Raw genomic sequence first — 18039 nt, 5'->3', positions numbered from 1 at the left:
ATATTTAGGAATTTCTCCTTGTCTTCTGCTGAATGGTGTTTCTATCACATAAGTACATGAAAGGAATATTTTATTCATTTGGACTCTTTGCTGCTGAATCAACTAGTTTCACCTTCATCTGGGGATGGATTTTATAATTATCTGCTGAATCAATAGATTCCCCAAACCTTCTGACCTTGGGACTGCTTACCTGGCGAACATACTCTCTGAGCTTCACAGATGGGGCATTCATCTGCTTCACAGTTCAAATACTGAGAAAGACCTCGGCAATGAGCACAGGAAGCAACAGGGGATGGTGATAGTTGCAGAAAGGTTGGGGTAAAAACTGGAGGAACCTCAGCAAAGGTAGAAGAGGGAGAAATGGGAACATATATTGTCTGACAGGCAGTTGTCCAGTGATGGGCTTAACTTTTCCAACATTAGGTATGTTAGTTGTAGGTTTCCACAGATGCCCTTTATCAAATTAAGTTTCCTTCTTTTCCTAGTTTGCTGAGAGTTTTAGTATACGTGCTGCCGAAGAGAGCACTTAGTTTGCTGAGAGTTTTAAATAATAAATCAGTGTTGAATCTTGCTGAATGCTTTTTCTACATGTATGAAAATGGTCTTTATTTATTCTGTTAATATGATGATTACAGTAATTAACTTTTAATGTTAAACCAACCTTGCATTCTGAGATAAACTCTACTTGATCATGACATATTATGCTCTTTACATATTGCTGTGTCAAATTAGCTAATAGTTTAGCAATTTCTGCATCTATGTTTATGACGTATATTGATATATCACTTTTTCTCCAGGTATCTTTGGCCGGTTTTGGTACTGTGGTAATAATGCTTTTCTCATTAAAAATTTTTTTTAATGTTTATTTATTTTTGAGAAAGAGAGTGAGCACGAGTTGGGGAGGGGCAGAGAGAGATAAAAGGAGACAGAGAATCCGAAGCAGGCTCCAGGCTCTGAGCTGTCAGCCCAGAGCTCAACGCAGGGCTTGAACTCACAAGCTGTGAGATCATGACCTGAGCTGAAGTTAACCGACTAAGCCACCTAGGTGCCCTTCATTTAAAAAAAAATGGGAAGCAAGTATTCCCTTTTCCCTATTTTCTGAAAGTTTATGTAGAATGAAAGCTTTTTCTTCTTTAAGTGTTTGAGAAAACTCATCAATAAAGCCACATGGATCTGGAGTTTTCTTCTGTAGGAATATTTTTGATAATAAATTTATTTGGTATAAGGCTACTCAGATTTTCTATTTCATCTTGTATCAGTTTTAGCAAGCTGTATTTTTTAAGGAATTTGTTGACTTCATCTAATTTATTGGTTTAAAGTTGCCCATAATTAAAAAAAAAAAAAGTTGCCCATTATATTCCTTATTATCCTTTTAATTTCTGTAAGATTTACAATAACATCCCCCATCTCATTCCTGATAAGAATTTGTGCTTTTTCTTTTCTCATTTAGGTTTCTTAGAGCTTTAATTTTGTTAATCTTTTCAAAGAACCAACTTTTGGCTTTGTAACTTTTTTTTTAATATCATTAATTTTGTGTTTCCTTTCTTCTACTTATTTTGGATTTAATGTGCTCATCTTTTTCAACAGCTTATTCCTTCCTTTAAATATAAGTATTAAAAGCTATATAATTTAGGAAGCAAATATAATTCTACTGATTTGACCTCTCTGGGTTACTCACCCTTGAAAGAAATTCTTAAATCTTTTTTTTAGGTAAAACTTTTTATGAGAATCAGTAAATTCTACCCAGGGGGAGAGTATGAATATAAATCTAAAGAATGATTATAAAGATATAAAAAGCCTAGCATTCCTGTTATATAACTCTTGGTTTTTCATTCCATTCCAAGCTGGGTGTGTTTATTCTAAAGATGCTTGAATTTTAAGAACCCGCAGTTCCTGTTTTGGATGCTATGTTGTAATTACCAGTGACTCATTCAGACATACTTAAGTTTTGGATGTAAATGAAGGTTAAGTATGACTTCAGTTGATTTTAATGCTTTGACTATATCAACTGCATCACTAGTACACTGTCAAGATGAAATCTTCCTCTATTACTATTTACATTAATGTAATGAGTCATTTTTCTTCAGTCATTGCTTATATTTTTATATTTAGCTTTGAAAATTTAAACTTCATCTCTCCTTAATAATTCATCTTAGAGTTCTGATTTTTAAATAGTGAAAAGGGTTATTGCACAGATTACTTTCTTTATACTTATTGTAGATCGTACAAAAAATAATTTCCATCACAAAATTCCTTTAAAGAGTTTTATTTTGGGGGGGTGGGGTGGGGTGCCTGGCTGGCTTAGTTGGTAGAGCATGCAACTCAGGGTTGTGAGTTCAAGCCCCGTGTTGGGCATGCAGTCTACTTAAAAAAAAAAAAAAAAAAAAAAGTTTAAGAGGTTTTTGTTTTTTTTTAAGGGATGATTTGTGCTATCAAATTAAACTTTTTAAAAAGTCAACCCAAATCAAGATATTCCTAAACATACACACAACCAAGTGAATATCTGCATATTTTAGAAAAATATTTTTCCTAAATTCATCTCTTAAAACATAGGTAACAAGGAACCTGGATGGCTCAGTTGGTTAAGTGTCCGACTCTTGATTTCAGTTCAGGTCATGGTCTCATAGTTCATGAGACTGAGCTCCATGTGGGACTCTGTGCTCTCAGCACAGAGCCAGCTAGAGATTCTCTCTCTGCCTCTTCCTGGTTTGCACTCTCTCTCTCAAAATAAATAAACCTTAAAAAATAAATATTAAAAAAAAAAAGGTAATAATGGCCTTCTCAAACTAAGTCAGCTAGTAGGGAAAAATCTAATACATTTTACATTTAATTTAAGGTTAGTTTTGGAGAGAAGACTTTTGATTTTTAAGTGCCAAATGAAAAGCTGTTTTATTTCATGAGTCAAGAGATGATACAATTCAATGGAATGAGGTGAGTATACAAACGACTTTTGTTTCCGACAATTTTATCTTTAAAAAAAAAAAAGTAAAAATTTAAAAGTCATATCTCATTTCAGCATCTTATTGTTTTTAAATCCAAATTCTGGCCTAATATAAATTTACACAATTAAATACTTCAAAACATAATATGGCATGTATTATTATTATTTTCTCACAGGGCATCAGATACTAATATGTATAAACCACCTTGTTAAAATAACAAAAATATGAAAATCAGCACAATACTTCATTTATTTATTGTAAGTCTGGCAAACAGCACAAAAATCCAGCAACATTTTAAACATGTAAAAAAGTCAAATGCTGAACAGTACTGGGGTTTTTTTTTTTTTTACATTAATTAGTAATAATGAGAACACATTTAAAATACTGCAAAGCTAGCAAAATGAGGGTACTTGGCTTCTGAACATATACCACACACACACACACACACACACCATACAAACAATATAATTTATCTTTACAAAAATTACAGCCAAGCAATAGAGAAGAAGGATGTTAATAATGAAGATACTAACACATATGTTCACTACATGTATCTTATACAATGAAATGCTACATCTTGTACCCTGAAATGCCATGTGTAGAGAGCCAAGCATAGTAAATTTAGGCTCATCACTGAGGTTAAGAATTATTTGAGAAGAATTTAGTGCTTACATGTAACATATTCAATTAAAACTTTCTACATAGCAATTCCTGGATCATAACAATGCGTCCCACTATATATCTGAGAAGTTGAGTCTTCTTTGTTGGCAGTATAAAATTTCTGACCAGTATCAAAATTCTGGTAAAACACAAATTGAAGGCATTTTCTAGTGTATGCAAATGTTATAGGGGGCATCAATGAATGTGAGAGAAAACCTTAGAGTTCACACTAAGTTTCTGCTGAGCTTTGTCAAACCAAACAGCTCAACTATAAGGCAAGAAAAAATAACCCCCTATAACAGATTAGTGGGTCTTACTAAGTAAAGACAGGAATGCAATCTTGGGGAAAAATTCCCTACAGAAACAGATCTGAAACAACTGGCATTGAAACAAACATATTATCTAACATCTTTCATTCAGTCACTGGTTCAGAAGCCTGACAAACAATATACTGGTATATATTATCAAATTAACATTTTGGAATCAGCACCAGTCCCCAAAACCTCAAATTATAATATTTAATATTCATTAAAATACATCCTTTTTGTGCTATATTAACACAACTACAATCAAATTAAAGCAAGTTGAATTTACTCAACTTATATATATTTTTGTGTATACTGGATAGCAACTTTATTTTTTTTTTTATTTACTTGTGCTTCTGTTCTGGGGCACTTTGATTGAAGAGAAATTCATTTCACAGGATTACATCTTGCTAAAGCATTCCTTAGCATTGGTCCAAACTTGAATTCCCTATTAAAAACAAAAACAAGAAAGAAAAAAACTTTAAAATGTATTCTTGGAAGGATTCTGAAAATCCAACTGTTTGGCTTACTGGTATGCTACTTTCACCTTTTGGAATAACTGTCAAGTCCAGCAAATATGACACTATTTCTAGCAATGACTAATATAAGTGAATGTCTAATGCTTCTGAAAAAAGAGAATCGCTTGTATAGCCTATCTTCAAGATGGGGAAAGAGCTACTACAACTTTTTGGAAAACTGAGTTTTCAAGGCTCATAACAAACTTATTTATTCATATCACGTTTGCATTATTTCTATTTGTAAACCAAACAAGTTTTCAGGAAATTGTTCTATTAATACTTAAAACAAAAGAAAAATACCTTATTAGTTTAACAATTAAATAAAAATTAATTATTTAAAAATTAATGGATTATTAAATTATTAGTCTAACAACACATGTTTTGATAAAAACCAATAATATGCTGAATTATCAGATCCTTCTTAGTGTTCTGGCAGGCTATTTAGCACAAAGCTAATATAATATACCTAATATGCTTAAACAAAAATGCATGTATATAAAAATATAGCAGTAAAATCTAAGGAAGTGGTAGAAACAAAGGTATTTTTTCAACAAACAAGACACATATTTTATGAATAAGTAGTATTTTCTTTAATATTTAAGTATGCCAATATCTATCAATATTCGAAGCTTTGATAAATATCTTCAAATCTTAAATATCTTTGGCTGGATAAAGCAGTATCTAATAGAGTACTGGTTGTTAGAAAGGATAAGATATGGACTATCACAGTAAGAGATCTATGAGACATCAAATGAGCAAACAAAAACTACACACTAGCACATACAATGCAATCCCATTTGTGCAGGGAAAAGGAAAGTGTATATTTTCTTAATGATTGTAAATGTGTAAGAATGTCTGGAAGGATACACATGAAGTCTGTAACAGTGGTAAGTTTCTAAAAAGGGATTTGGGGGAGGAGGGAGAGAATTTTTACTTAATATGCTTCTGGATTTTTAAAATTTTTGCAATGAGAGTATGTTACTTTTATGATAGTTTTTCTGCTCTGACCTTTATCATTTCCTTCCTTCTATTAACCTTGGCTTTGTTCTTTCTGTAAACCCTTTAGGTGTAGGTTACATTGAGACTTTTCTTCTTCTTTTTTCTGTATGTTTATTTATTTATTTGGCGTGGGGCGCAGGGGGTGGACAGAAAGAGGGAGAGACGGAGAATCCCAAGGCAGGCTCTGCACTGTCAGCACAGAGCCCAATGCAGAGCTCAAACTCATGAACTGCGAGATCATGACTTGAGCCAAAATCAAGAGTCAGATACTCAACTGACTAAGCTACCCAGGCGTCCCGAGATTTTTCTTGTTTCTTGTATTGCTATAAATTCCTTCTTTGAACGGCTTTTGCTGCATCCCAAAGATTTTGAACCATTGTGTTTTCATTTTCATTTGTATTTTTTGATTGCCTCTTTGATTTCTCCATTAATTCATTGAAGGTTTGGTTAGCATACTGGTTAGCCTCCACAAGTTTGTGTTTTTCCAGTTTTTTTCTTGTGACTGATTCCTGGTTTCATGCAATTGTGGTCAGAAAAGATGATATTATTTCAGTTTTCTTCAATTTACTGAGACTTGTTTCGTGGCCTAACATGTGATCTATCCTGGAGAATATTCCATGTGCACTTGAAAAGAACGTGTATTCTGTTGTTTTTGGATGGAATGTTCTATATGTATCTGTTAAGGCCATGTGGGCTAAAGCATCACTCAAAGATACTATTTCCTTATTGATTTTCTGCCTTGATGATCTATTCATTGATATGAGTGGGGTGTTAAAACCCCCTACAATTATTGTATTACCATCAATTTCTCCCTTTATGTCTGTTAATATTTACCTTATGTATTTAGGTGTTCCAGTGTTGGGTAGATATTTACAACTGTTATATCCTCTTACTGGATTGGCCCCTTTATCAGTATGTAATGCCCTTTGTCTACTGTTACAGCCTTTGTTTTAAAGTCTATTTTGTCTAAGTACTGCACCTTAGCTTTTTTTCCCACTTCTATTTGCATGGAATATCTTTTTCCATATGATCATTTTTTTAATTTGAAAAGATAAAGTAGCTTAAAAATCAATCAAGTATTGGGGTGCCTGCATGGATGGCTCAGTTGGTTACGCACCTGATTTAGGCTCAGGTCATGATCTCACGGTTCATGGGTTTAAGCCCCATGTCAGGCTCTGTGCTAACAGCTCAGAGCCTGGAGCCTACTCAGAATTCTGTGTCTCCCTCTCCCTCTCTGCCCCTTCCCCACTTGCACTCTATCTCAAAAATAAATAATGTTAAAAAAAAACAAATCAAGTATTTCGTAAAAGCTCAGTCCTTGATTCAACAAATTAGAAAATTCACTATAAAAAAGGTTAACCAAAATAATACTTAGAATAGTTGATTTTTAAATGCTAATATTAATGCTTTTTATATAAGACTATTTTGTTTTGGTTTACTACTACTTCAATTTAGTCATTTGATTATATTCAATTACCACTTTGGATATCTGACACTATAACACGGTATGGTATATTTTAAAAGTTAATATACAACTAAAATAAAATATAGATAATCATATTTATCTAAAAAAAACTAGTATTAATCTTGACTTCTCGTACTTAAGTTTCTAAAAAAAAATACTGTAGATTTTCAAATACAAAAATCTATTATTCTACTTAAGGAAGAAAATAAAACATGATGAAACTTTATAGTACTGTTCCTGGGAAATAAAGTGAACACACATCTTTCAAACCTCATGTAGTAAACTCTTGTTTACTGTAATGGTTTTCTTAGGAAACATGAGTAGACATACAAGCTATCCAACAGTATGTCCAAATACACCTACAGTGATATCCTTTTTATTCAGAGATTAATTTCTAGCACCCTCAACCACCCCGCCCTAGGTAAAATGGGGAGAAAAGTCCTTTGAGCCATTATATAGTCTGCATTTTCCTTTGGAAAAGCAGCAAACAGAAGATCACAAGAAGCTTACTGATGAGTCTTTTATGAAAACACAATAAAACCAACTCTAAAAAACGTGCGTTACCTGATCTTTCAGACCTCCTGAGATTAAAAAAGGGCAGGCTAGAAAGACGACTAAACGTGAGGCACCCTGTAAAGCAGTAGGATGTGGCACAATGACAAAAATAGATAAAACACCACCAAGCTGTAATCATACTCCACTGTCAGCATTTGCAGATGGTTTGGTCATGATTTTAACTTCTCTTAAGTGACCCCAAAGATCTATAACATGGAGTAACTTACACTTTAACTGGGGCATAAATATGAATTTGCCCAATACAAAAAAAGCCCACTTGACTAATGCTAGAGTCTGGTGTTTACATCTTAAAATATCTTTGTTTACTATGCTTACTGCTAGTGATACAAGTGAAAAGGGCTAGGGAAGTGATGGTGACTAGCCAGAAAATACACATTTCAGATGAATTAAAGCATAAGTTGTTTATATGAGCATGGTTTTTCCAAGAAGGTCTTCATAACTGAGAATTCATCTTGCTATTTACATGATTTACTGAGACAATGCATGTTAAGTTGCTTGGTAGACTGCAAAATGCTGGTAAATTGTAAAGCACTGATAGTAGCTGATAGACACATAGGCAGGTCTTGGGTTATAAAAAGGAAGGAATGTTTCATATTTTGTTCTTACAACAGCATTTTAGAAAGATTTTGGTATTGTCAAAACACTCCCCTGGGGCCCCTGGGTGGCTCATTCGGTTGAGCGTCTGACTTTGGCTCAGGTCACATGATCTCACGGTTTGTGAGTTCGAGCCCTGCGCTGGGCTCTGTGCTGACAGCTCAGAGCCTGGAGCCTGCTTCAGATTCTGTGTCTCCCTCTCTCTCTGCCTCTCCCCCACTTGTGCTCTGTCTCTCTCTCTCTCTTAAAAATAAAATGTAAAAAAAAAAAATTTTTTTTTTTTCAAATAAAAAATAAAACTCCCCCAAATGAAGCTTCCATGTTCATATCTTCTACTGTGGACATCAGCTACATGGAAGACTCACTATGACAACAAACCATGTCATGACCACATTTTCCCCAATGTTTAAGCTATTTTCCAATCGAAGCACTATCTATCACTATTAGGAACAGTATTTTACCACCATATCCAAGAACACCATATAATCCAAGTAAAGTTGTTGGTATATATTTGCAAATACTGGATATAAATAGAGCACAGAAATTTGGTACCTTAGGTGAATGAAGACTCAGTAATCGACATTTTGATTATTAAAAAATACTTCTTTCAAAATTAAGTAAAGAAATTGGAAAACATTCTGGAAGGGGAGAAGGGGAGAAGGGGAGAAGAATGGGCTTTAAAATGAAAATGAAAGGGGCGCCTGGGTGGCTCAGTCAGTTAAAGCACCCAGCATTGGCTCAGGTCATGATCTCATGGTTTGTGAGTTCAAGCCCTGCGTCGGCCTCTGTGTTGGTAGCTCAGAGCCTGCTTCAGATTCTGTGTCTTTCTTTCTGCCCCTCCCCTGCTTGCACTCTCTCTCTCTCTCTCTCAAAATAAATAAATAAACATTAAAAAAAATAAATTAAATTAAAATAAGCTTTCTAGTCCAAGGAAGAGAAATTAGTTTTAAAGAAATTCATAAGCACTTTTGAATATACCGTATCTTCCCTGACACCAAAACCTACCTTTTTGCACATACTGATCTGCATGACTGCATAACTTATGAGAGCTTCCTTTAAATCATGGTTCTTTTGTTCTTTGAAGCGTTCAATATCAGCCCAAGCATTTTTCACAAATTCTCTGAAATAGAATGTGTAGTCAACATTATTACTTACTCAAATTATGTAAACTATATTATAAATTCTAATAACCAGTTCTCATTCGCATTGGTTTTTGTCTATATAGATGAAAAAACTATTGTATATATGACAGTTTTTTTCTTCCTAAAAATTATACTAGAAAAAAAAAGCAGAGACAGTCATACATTCTTCTTCATTTTAATAATCAATATTTTTGCCCCAAGAATTCCAGCTTCAAATTATTCCCATAAATCAGCTATAAATGGCTCTTTCCACATGAAGTTGCCCTCCTGGAGTCACTGGAAAACATACACTCTTTTGACAAGATATACCGTATCACAATCATCATGTACTTGCTTTAAATGACAACTAGAGTTTTCAAAATTCTGAGAGGCATTTACCTTTTTAACTCTACTCATAAAAGTTTACTTTTACTTATTTGGTGCCAGTTCTAAAAATTAACAAAAACACCTCAAAACCAATGATACACTCTTGGTCTGCCTTGATCTACGTACTATTGGACAAAAACAGCAATAAGGAAAATAAGTCAGTGACGGAAGACCTTTGAGAGTTGAATTTCTAGAAATACTTATGGAATAATCACATGCCAAGTCAATGTAAGGTGTTGGAACATAAAGATGAAACATACACAGTCATTGACTTAGAAGGGCTCCTGAACACCCAAAACAAAACTGCCATGCTATTGTGGCATGAGCTAAGTGCTATGACAGCCTGCAAGGCTAGGAGTAAGCTTCACAAAGAAAGCGCAAGAGCTGGGCACTGAAGAATCATCAGGCTTTTGTTAAGTGACGGAGAAGAAAGGGCAAAGGGAATGTGCAAAGGCCAGAAATCAGGAAAAGTGCAGGAAAATAATTTTATAAAGTTGAAATTCTTCTTTCTCTTTCCCCCATACTAAAACTGTTTCTGTAACATGATTTTTGATCATTCAAATTTCTTAGGAAGTCAATCACTACATGTTAGAAGAAAAGGTTATAGGGGTGTCTGGTTGGCCCAGTCATTGGAGCCTGTGACTTTGATCTCAGGGTTGGAAGTCTGAGCCTGATGTTGGATGTAGAGATTACTGTTTTTTTTTGTTTTTTTGTTTTTTTTTGAGAGAGAGAGAGAGAATGCAATATGGGGAGAGGGAGAGTAAAAGAAAGAGGGGCGGGCGGGGAGAGAGAGAGAGGGAGAAAATCTTAAGCAGGCTCCAGGCTCAGCATGGAGCCTGATGCAGGACTCAATCCCATGACCTTGGGATCAGGACCTGAGCCAAAATAAGAGTCAGACACTCAATTGACTGAGCCACCCAGGTGCCCCAGAGATTACTTAAAAATAAAATCTTTTTTTAAAAAAATTTTTTGAACATTTATTTATTTTTAATCTTTATTTATTTTTGAAACAGAGAGACAGAGTGTGAGCAGGGAAGGAGCAGCTAGAGAGAGGGAGACACAGAATCCGAAGCAGGCTCCAGGCCCTGAGCTGTCAGCACAGAGCCTGACATGGGGTTCAAACTCATGAACTGTGAGATCATGACCTGAGCTGAAGTTGGACACTCAACCAACTGAGCCACCCAGGCTCCCCGAATATTTATTTTTAAGACAGAACACGGGTGGGGGGGGGGGTGCGAGAGGAGGGGTAGAACACAGAGTGAAACACAGATTCCGAAGCAGGCTCCAGGCTGAGCTGTCAGCATAGAGTCCAATGCAGGGCTCAAACCCACAGAGTGATCATGACGTGAGCTAAAGCCAGATGCTCAACCAACTGAGCCACCCAGGCACCCCTAAAAATAAAATCTTAAAAAAAAAATTGCCCTTGAAGAACAGACTATATTTCAGGGATGTTAATGAAGATGGGAAATGTTATAAAAAAAACAAACAAACCAACAATCCTCCATGTAGTACACATGTCTAGCTTTGTTAAACATCTCAGCATTTTTACCGGCCTTCCAGATTTTTAGACTTTAGCTGTTGCTCTCCTTCATTTATTTGTTCTTCTAGCACCTTTATTCTGGCTTCTCTTTGCTCTGGAGTTTCTTGGCCAAAGAGCTTGGTAGTCATTCCCTTCAAGGAAAATGTTCTCACAGTCTAAAATGAAATAGAAACAGGTGAATGGATGAACAAAATGCGGCATATACATATAAAGAAATATTATTATTCAGCCTGAGAAACGAAAGAAATTCCAACACATGCTACAACATGGATGAACCTGAGAACATTATGCTAAGTGGAAATAAGCAAGTCATGAAAGGACAAATACTACATGATTCTACTTAATGTAAGGTATCTAGGGTAGTCAAAGTCATAGAGACAGAAAGTAGAATGGTGACTCTCAGGGGCTGAGGAGAGAGGGAAATTGATAGTTGATGTTCAATGGTATAGAGTTTCAATTTTGCAAGATGAAGAGAGTTCTAGAGGTTGGTTACACAACAATGTGAATGTACTTACTACTACTGAACTGTATACCACTTAAAAATGGTTAAGATTATCCCTAGTATAATCTTTCATTAACCTATGCTTCCATAAAACTGCTTTTAATTTATATCAATGTAAATTCAATAGCTGTACTAATTTCTTCCACTGTTTTCTGAGTTTGAAATAAGAGTAAAAATTAAAATATTTTTTAAAAAGAAAAATAAACAAGGGGCGCCTGGGTGGCTCAGTCGGTTAAGCGTCCAACTTTGGCTCAGGTCATGATCTTGCGGTTTGTGAGTTCGAGCCCCGCGTCGGGCTCTGTGCTGACAGCTTGGAGCCTGGAGCCTGCTTCGAATTCTGTGTCTCTGTCTCTCTCTGCCCCTCCCCCACTCGTGCTCTGTCTCTATCAAAAATAAATAAATGTAAAAAAAAATTTTTTTTAAAGAAAAATAAGCCACAGGTAAAAAAACAATGGTTAAGATGATAAATTTTGTTATGTATATTTAACCACAATTAAACATTTTTTTTTAAAAAGGGAAACAGAGGGGCACCTGCGTGGCTCAGTCGGTTAAGTGTCCGACTTTGGCTCAGATCATGATCTCACGGTTCGTGGGTTCGAGCCCCGCACAGGGCTCTGTGCCGACAGCCCAGAGCCTGGAGCTTGCTTCAGATTCTGTATCTCCTTCTCTCTGCCCCTTCCCTGCTCGCTCACTCTGTCTCTCTTTCTTAAAAATAAACATTTTTGGGGCGCCTGGGTGGCTCAGTCGGTTGAGCGTCTGACTTCAGCTCAGGTCACGATCTCATGGTTCGTGAGTTCGAGCCCTGCGTCAGGCTCTGGGCTGATAGCTGAGAGCCTGGAGCCTGCTTCCGATTCTGTGTCTCCCTCTCTCTCTGCCCCTCCCCCATTCGTGCTCTGTCTCTGTCTCAAAAATAAATAAACATTAAAAAAAAAAATTAAAAAAAAATAAATATTTTTTTAAAATTTTTTAAAAAATTTTTAAAAAAGGGAAACAAAACTTTTGCCATTTCCTCCTAACTCAGTACAGAAGCACCAATAAGTCTTACAATCAGGGGGCTCCTAATGTGATTCCTAACACTGGAATAATATGGAATAGTCAAAAAGAAAAAAAATTCTAACTGAACTTCTTAATCAAATGGAAAACTTCTATGTGAAGCATTAGGCAAGTTATTTCTTTAGATTAGAGGTCATTTTGTAAACATTTCTCTATGACATAAAAAATAGATAAAAAAATCCAACAGGTGACAAAGGAAACAGGCCAAACTAAAACAAAAAACATTTAAAATCTGCGCAATACACACTGAAACTTGGTTATCAATTAAATAGGATGCCTTCCCTTGGAGGGTAGCCTCAAGCATCACTGCTTTAACATTTCCTTACTCTCTGGAGATTACTAAGGGAAACACTTTTCCCTTCACATGTAGGAGTAGAGAATCATGCTCCCTGAAAATGGCCTGGGAGTTTCCCCTCAGTTCTAAAAATAAATCAAGCCTAGGGGTGCCTGGGTGGCTCAGCGGGTTGAGCTTACGACTTTGGCTCAGGTCAGGATCTCGCAGTTCAGGATCTCGCAGTCCTGGAGTTCGAGCCCTGCATTGGGCTCTGTGCTGACAGCTCAGAGCCTGGAGCCTCTTCGGATTCTGTGTCTCCCTCTCTCTCTCTGCCCCTCCCCTGCTCATGCTCTGTCTCTCTCTCTCTCTCTCAAAAATAAACATTAAAAATAAATAAATAAGTGAAAGAAAGAAAGAAAGAAAGAAAGAAAGAAAGAAAGAAAAGAAAGAAAGAAAGAAAGAAAAAGAAAGAAAGAAAGAAATCAAGCCTAGTATATACATGTTTCATAGTCAAATGGTCTTTTCCTACAACATATATCTGTGACTTTTCAGAGATAACAAAGTACTTGTTAAGTATGAAGTGACTGGTAAATGGTAGCACTGTCACTTTCATTATTTCCAGATTGTGTACTCTCACGACAGCTAATTTATTCCAATAAAATGGCTAGACAATAGAAAGCCGATTATAAAAATGATCTAAGGTTCATAAAATAAGATACAGAATTTTCTTCACAACTATTCCCTATACCAGAAGCTCCTTCTTATGAGAGATGAACTGATTCAAACTGGGCAACGCTTTCCAAAATAAGCTAAAATTTCTATGATTTACTTTGTAAAAGTCATTATTTCAATCACAAAGAATAATGCTTTTTCACTTGTACTGAATATAAATGAGAAGACACTATACAGAGCAATGCTGGCAGAATTTCTTACACTGCTATGTAATATGATGTTTTAATGGCTTATATCTTTTTATATCAAGATCACAAACCAAGGAATTACAAAGTTGCCCATAAATTATTCCCCTATAAAAGCTACAGGCATCTTGGGTATTACAACTGCAGCTCATTCCTTATACGGCCTGCGGCACTAATACCAGAGACTGAAATGTAAACACACTCACCCCAGTTGCCAGTTCCTCACATTGCTGCTTTTTGGATGCTAAGTCCTGAGCAGCCATCTCCAAGTCATACTGCATAAGTTCATGTTTCCTGCATACAGCCCTAGGGATGAAAAAAAGTGTTGCCACTTAATTTTTATGGCTTCTCTTTTAACATATTAAAATTTTTCAGGGGCACCTGGGTGCTTCAGTCGGTTAAGCATCCAACTATTCATTTCAGCTCAGGTCATGACTTCACAGTTGTGGGATCGAGCACCTATGTAGGGCTCTGTGCTGGGTGTGGAACATGCTTAGGATTCTCTTTCTCTGTCCCTGTCCCCCGGTTGCGCATACACGTGTTTTCTTTTTCAAGAAAAAAAATTTTTTTCTCCCCAGGGGTAGAGAGGAAATATTTACAATATGTACCTAGAATTTTCAAGTTTAAAATGCAATAGCCCAATATAAAATGAAATCTACCAGGGGTGCCTGAGTGGCTCAGTCAGTTAAGTCTAACTCTTGATTTCAACTCAGGTCATGATCTCAAGGTTTGTGAGATTAGGATTCTCTCTCTCCCCCTTCCCTCTCTCTGCCTCTCCCCTGCTGATGCTCTCGCAAAATAAATATTAAAAAAAATTAAAGTTAGAACCTAAGCATAAAAAGTATATATAATAAAAGATGTTTTTTTTTTTAAGATACTTGCAACATTTTTCTCAACAAACATACCATTATCACTTACATTAATGAAATCTTTTGTGTAACATAGAAACTAATACTGGAATCTCACAAAGCAGCTGAGTATTCCTTAAATTCAAATTTTTCATCTTTATATAGAAATGTCTTAGTTTTTACTATCATATAAGTGACCCATGCTTAGTGTAAAAAACAAAACAAAACTAAGATTCTAGCACAGAAATGTACAAAATAAAAAAACTTTCAAGAACTCCTTCTCTTCCCAACTCCACTATCCAGACACAATCCATGTTAATATTAATAGATGGTGCATATTCTGCCAGACCTTAGGTAGGCACTTACAAATACACATATGCACACGCCCCAAGTGATTCTACATATTATCTTACCTAACTATATACCATGGACATATCAATATACATTCATCTTTTCTATAGTTTTTAAGAACTGTACAGAATTCCACTCTGTTCAGCAACTTTCTTTTGCTTGGTAACATGAAAATACCTGGTGAAACTCCTGAGTACTCAAAGCTCTAGAAGGAGCAAGGTTAAAAATGTACAGATGTTTTGTATCAGCTACTAAACAGCTAAAGAAACACTGGTCCTCTATACTAACAGAATTCTTATATTGCTTTTAAAAATGACAGGAAAATAACCCAAAGTGGCTACAGCCAAAAGCCACCTATTTCAGGTAAATGGATTCATTTTTCTAAATTGGACAGAAAAAATATACTAATTTCTTCTCCTTTTTTTAATATTTATTTTTGACAGAGAGAGAGAGAGAGAGAGAGCGAGCGCGCACGCACGAGCATGTGAACTGGGGAGGGGCAGAGAGAGACGGAGACAGGTTCTGAAACGGGCTCTGTGCTGAGAGCAGAGGGCCCGATGTGGGGCTTGAACTCATGAGCTGTGAGATCATGACCTGAGTCAAAGTCAGATGTTTAACCACTTGAGCCACCCAGGCACCCCTATGCTAATTTCTTCTAAAATAGAACTATATACCAGAGAATTCTGTTTGGCTCTGCAAGAGATACCATAAAAACAGAAGACAAAGTCCTGATATTAAGAAGTTACACAACCTTACTAAGAAGATAAGCAGATGTGGAAAAAATTACAAAATTAAAAAGGCAACATATTGCCTAGTGACAGGGCTACCTACACACACTCAATTTGTATTTTGCATCCAATCTTCAAACTGAACAAATAGAAAGAACAACATACAAACAGTTCTGTGGCTGGAGACTGACTAGTTTTATCAATACCATGTTTCAAGAACAGGGCTGGTCTTAAATACCTCTACCCAGCACTCTGCAATACAGAGGAATACAAGGAGACCTCATTCAATACCTGGGGGATGAATTCATTTAAAAATCACCTTACTATCTTTGGGGTGCCTGGGTGGCTCAGTCAGTTAAGCGTCCGACTTCGGCTCAGGTCATGATCTTGCAGCTTGTGAGTTCAAGCTGTGCACCGGGCTCTGTGCTGACAAATCGGAGCCTAGAGACTGCTTCGGATTGTGTCTCCCTCTCTCTCTGCCCCTCCCCCACTCACACTCTGTGTCTCTCTCTCTCTCTCAAAAATAAAATAACATTAAAAAAAAATGTTTTTAAATAAATAAATAAAAATCACCTTACTATCTTTACTTTCTGGCAACATATGAAGTGAAGAGAGTGGTGACTAGCCACAGGGCTGCATCTGGAACATTTATTATACTTACCGCAGTGCTTCTGCATAAAACAGATACTCCTTTAGCTGATCTGCATAATGTTCTTCATCTTCTAAAATATCATCAATAGAAGATGCATACCTGTTTAAAAAACATTGCATACAAACTTTTATCATGATACAAAGTATTAATGATAGAAAGAAGTGTTGTTCAAAGTATGTATGGTCCAACAGACCATTTGCTACCTTCAGTAACAAAATAAGTACACAGAGTGAGAATAAGTATTGAGAAACATTTGTAGCAGTTAAAAAAAATTTTTTTTAATGTTTATTTATTTTGGAGAGAAAGAGAGACAGAATGTGAGCAGGGGAGGGGCAGAGTGAGAGGGAGACACAGAATCTGAAACAGGCTCCAGGCTCTGAGCTGTTAGCACAGAGCCCGATGTGGGCTTGACCTCATGGACTATGAGATCATGACCTGAGCTGAAGTCAAGAAGCTTAACTGACTGAGCCACCCAGGCGCCCCTGTAGCAATTTTTAATTACCATGAAAATTTTATTGAATTTTACCAACATGTTTTGATCAGCAATGGCTTGGAAATAAAAAACAAAACAAACAAAAAGGTCCTTCTTAAAAGCTTTTTTTTTTTCCTCAACGTTTTTATTTATTTTTGGGACAGAGAGACAGAGCATGAACGGGGGAGGGGCAGAGAGAGGGAGACACAGAATCGGAAACAGGCTCCAGGCTCTGAGCTGTCAGCCCAGAGCCCGACGCGGGGCTCGAACTCACGGACCGCGAGATCGTGACCTGGCTGAAGTCGGACGCTTAACCGACTGTGCCACCCAGGCACCCCAAAAAGGTCCTTCTTATAGGTAGCTTAAGAAGCACCATAAGACAGCTCCTGGGTGGCTCAGTCGGTTGAGCGCCTGTCTTGGTTTCAGTTCAGGTCATGATTTAACAATTCATGAGTTCAAGCCCCATGTCAGGCTCTGTGCTCTCAGCAGAGAGCCTACTTTAGATCCTGTCTCCCTTTCTCTGCCCCTCCCCCACCCACGAGCACTTGCATTTGCTCTCTCAAAAATAAATAAATGTTAAAAATAAAAAATACACAAGAAGCACCATAAGACTATAATATCTTTTGTTCAAAGATATTTTATGAAAGGGCTACAAAATCTGCAGAAAAAATAAGAGTTTAGTATAATAGGTGCACAAATATTCCTGGCACCAACTACATACAGTAATGCCAAAAAGCTACAAAAGGAAAACTAGAGTAAATAAAGATTACAAAAAATTTTAGAAGGTTTATTTTATACTAATTGTCAATAGCAATCTCTTTTTTTTTTAACGTTTTATTTTTTTAATGTTTATTTATTTTTTGAGAGAGAGAGAGAGACAGAGAGAATGAGTGGGGGAGAGGCAGAGAGAGAGGGAGACACAGAATCTAAAGCAGGTTCCAGGCTCTGAGCTGTTAGCACACAGCCTGACGTGGGGCTCGAACTCAAAAGTAAGATCGTGACCTGAGCCGAAGTCAGATGCTCGACTGAATGAGCCACCCAGGTGCCCCAGCAACCTCTGGTTTGACCCATACAAGCCCCTTATTGCCATACCATTCTCATTCCTGGACAGGAGTCTTTCCTTGTACAGAAATGT

General features: G+C 36.5%; 1 protein-coding gene across 2 annotated transcripts in view; it reads right to left on the bottom strand.

The window, feature by feature from the left end:
- Positions 1-3173: 3173 nt before the first annotated feature.
- Positions 3174-18039, bottom strand: part of SNX4 (sorting nexin 4) — a 71554-nt gene continuing 56688 nt past the window's right edge. For both annotated transcript variants that reach the window (XM_086675166.1, XM_086675167.1), the window contains 5 exons: positions 16442-16531; positions 14060-14159; positions 11117-11262; positions 9065-9179; positions 3174-4355 (listed from right to left, as the gene is read on the bottom strand). In XM_086675166.1, the coding sequence (XP_086531292.1) occupies positions 4308-4355; positions 9065-9179; positions 11117-11262; positions 14060-14159; positions 16442-16531 (499 nt within the window). In that variant the 3' untranslated portion in view covers positions 3174-4307. The remainder of the gene's footprint in view (positions 4356-9064; positions 9180-11116; positions 11263-14059; positions 14160-16441; positions 16532-18039) is intronic.

Source organism: Puma concolor, chromosome C2 (assembly GCF_028749965.1).
Source record: "Puma concolor isolate L17-30 chromosome C2, mPumCon1.1.hap2, whole genome shotgun sequence".
NCBI lineage: Eukaryota > Metazoa > Chordata > Mammalia > Carnivora > Felidae > Puma > Puma concolor.
This window is presented reverse-complemented; position numbering and strand designations above follow the sequence as displayed.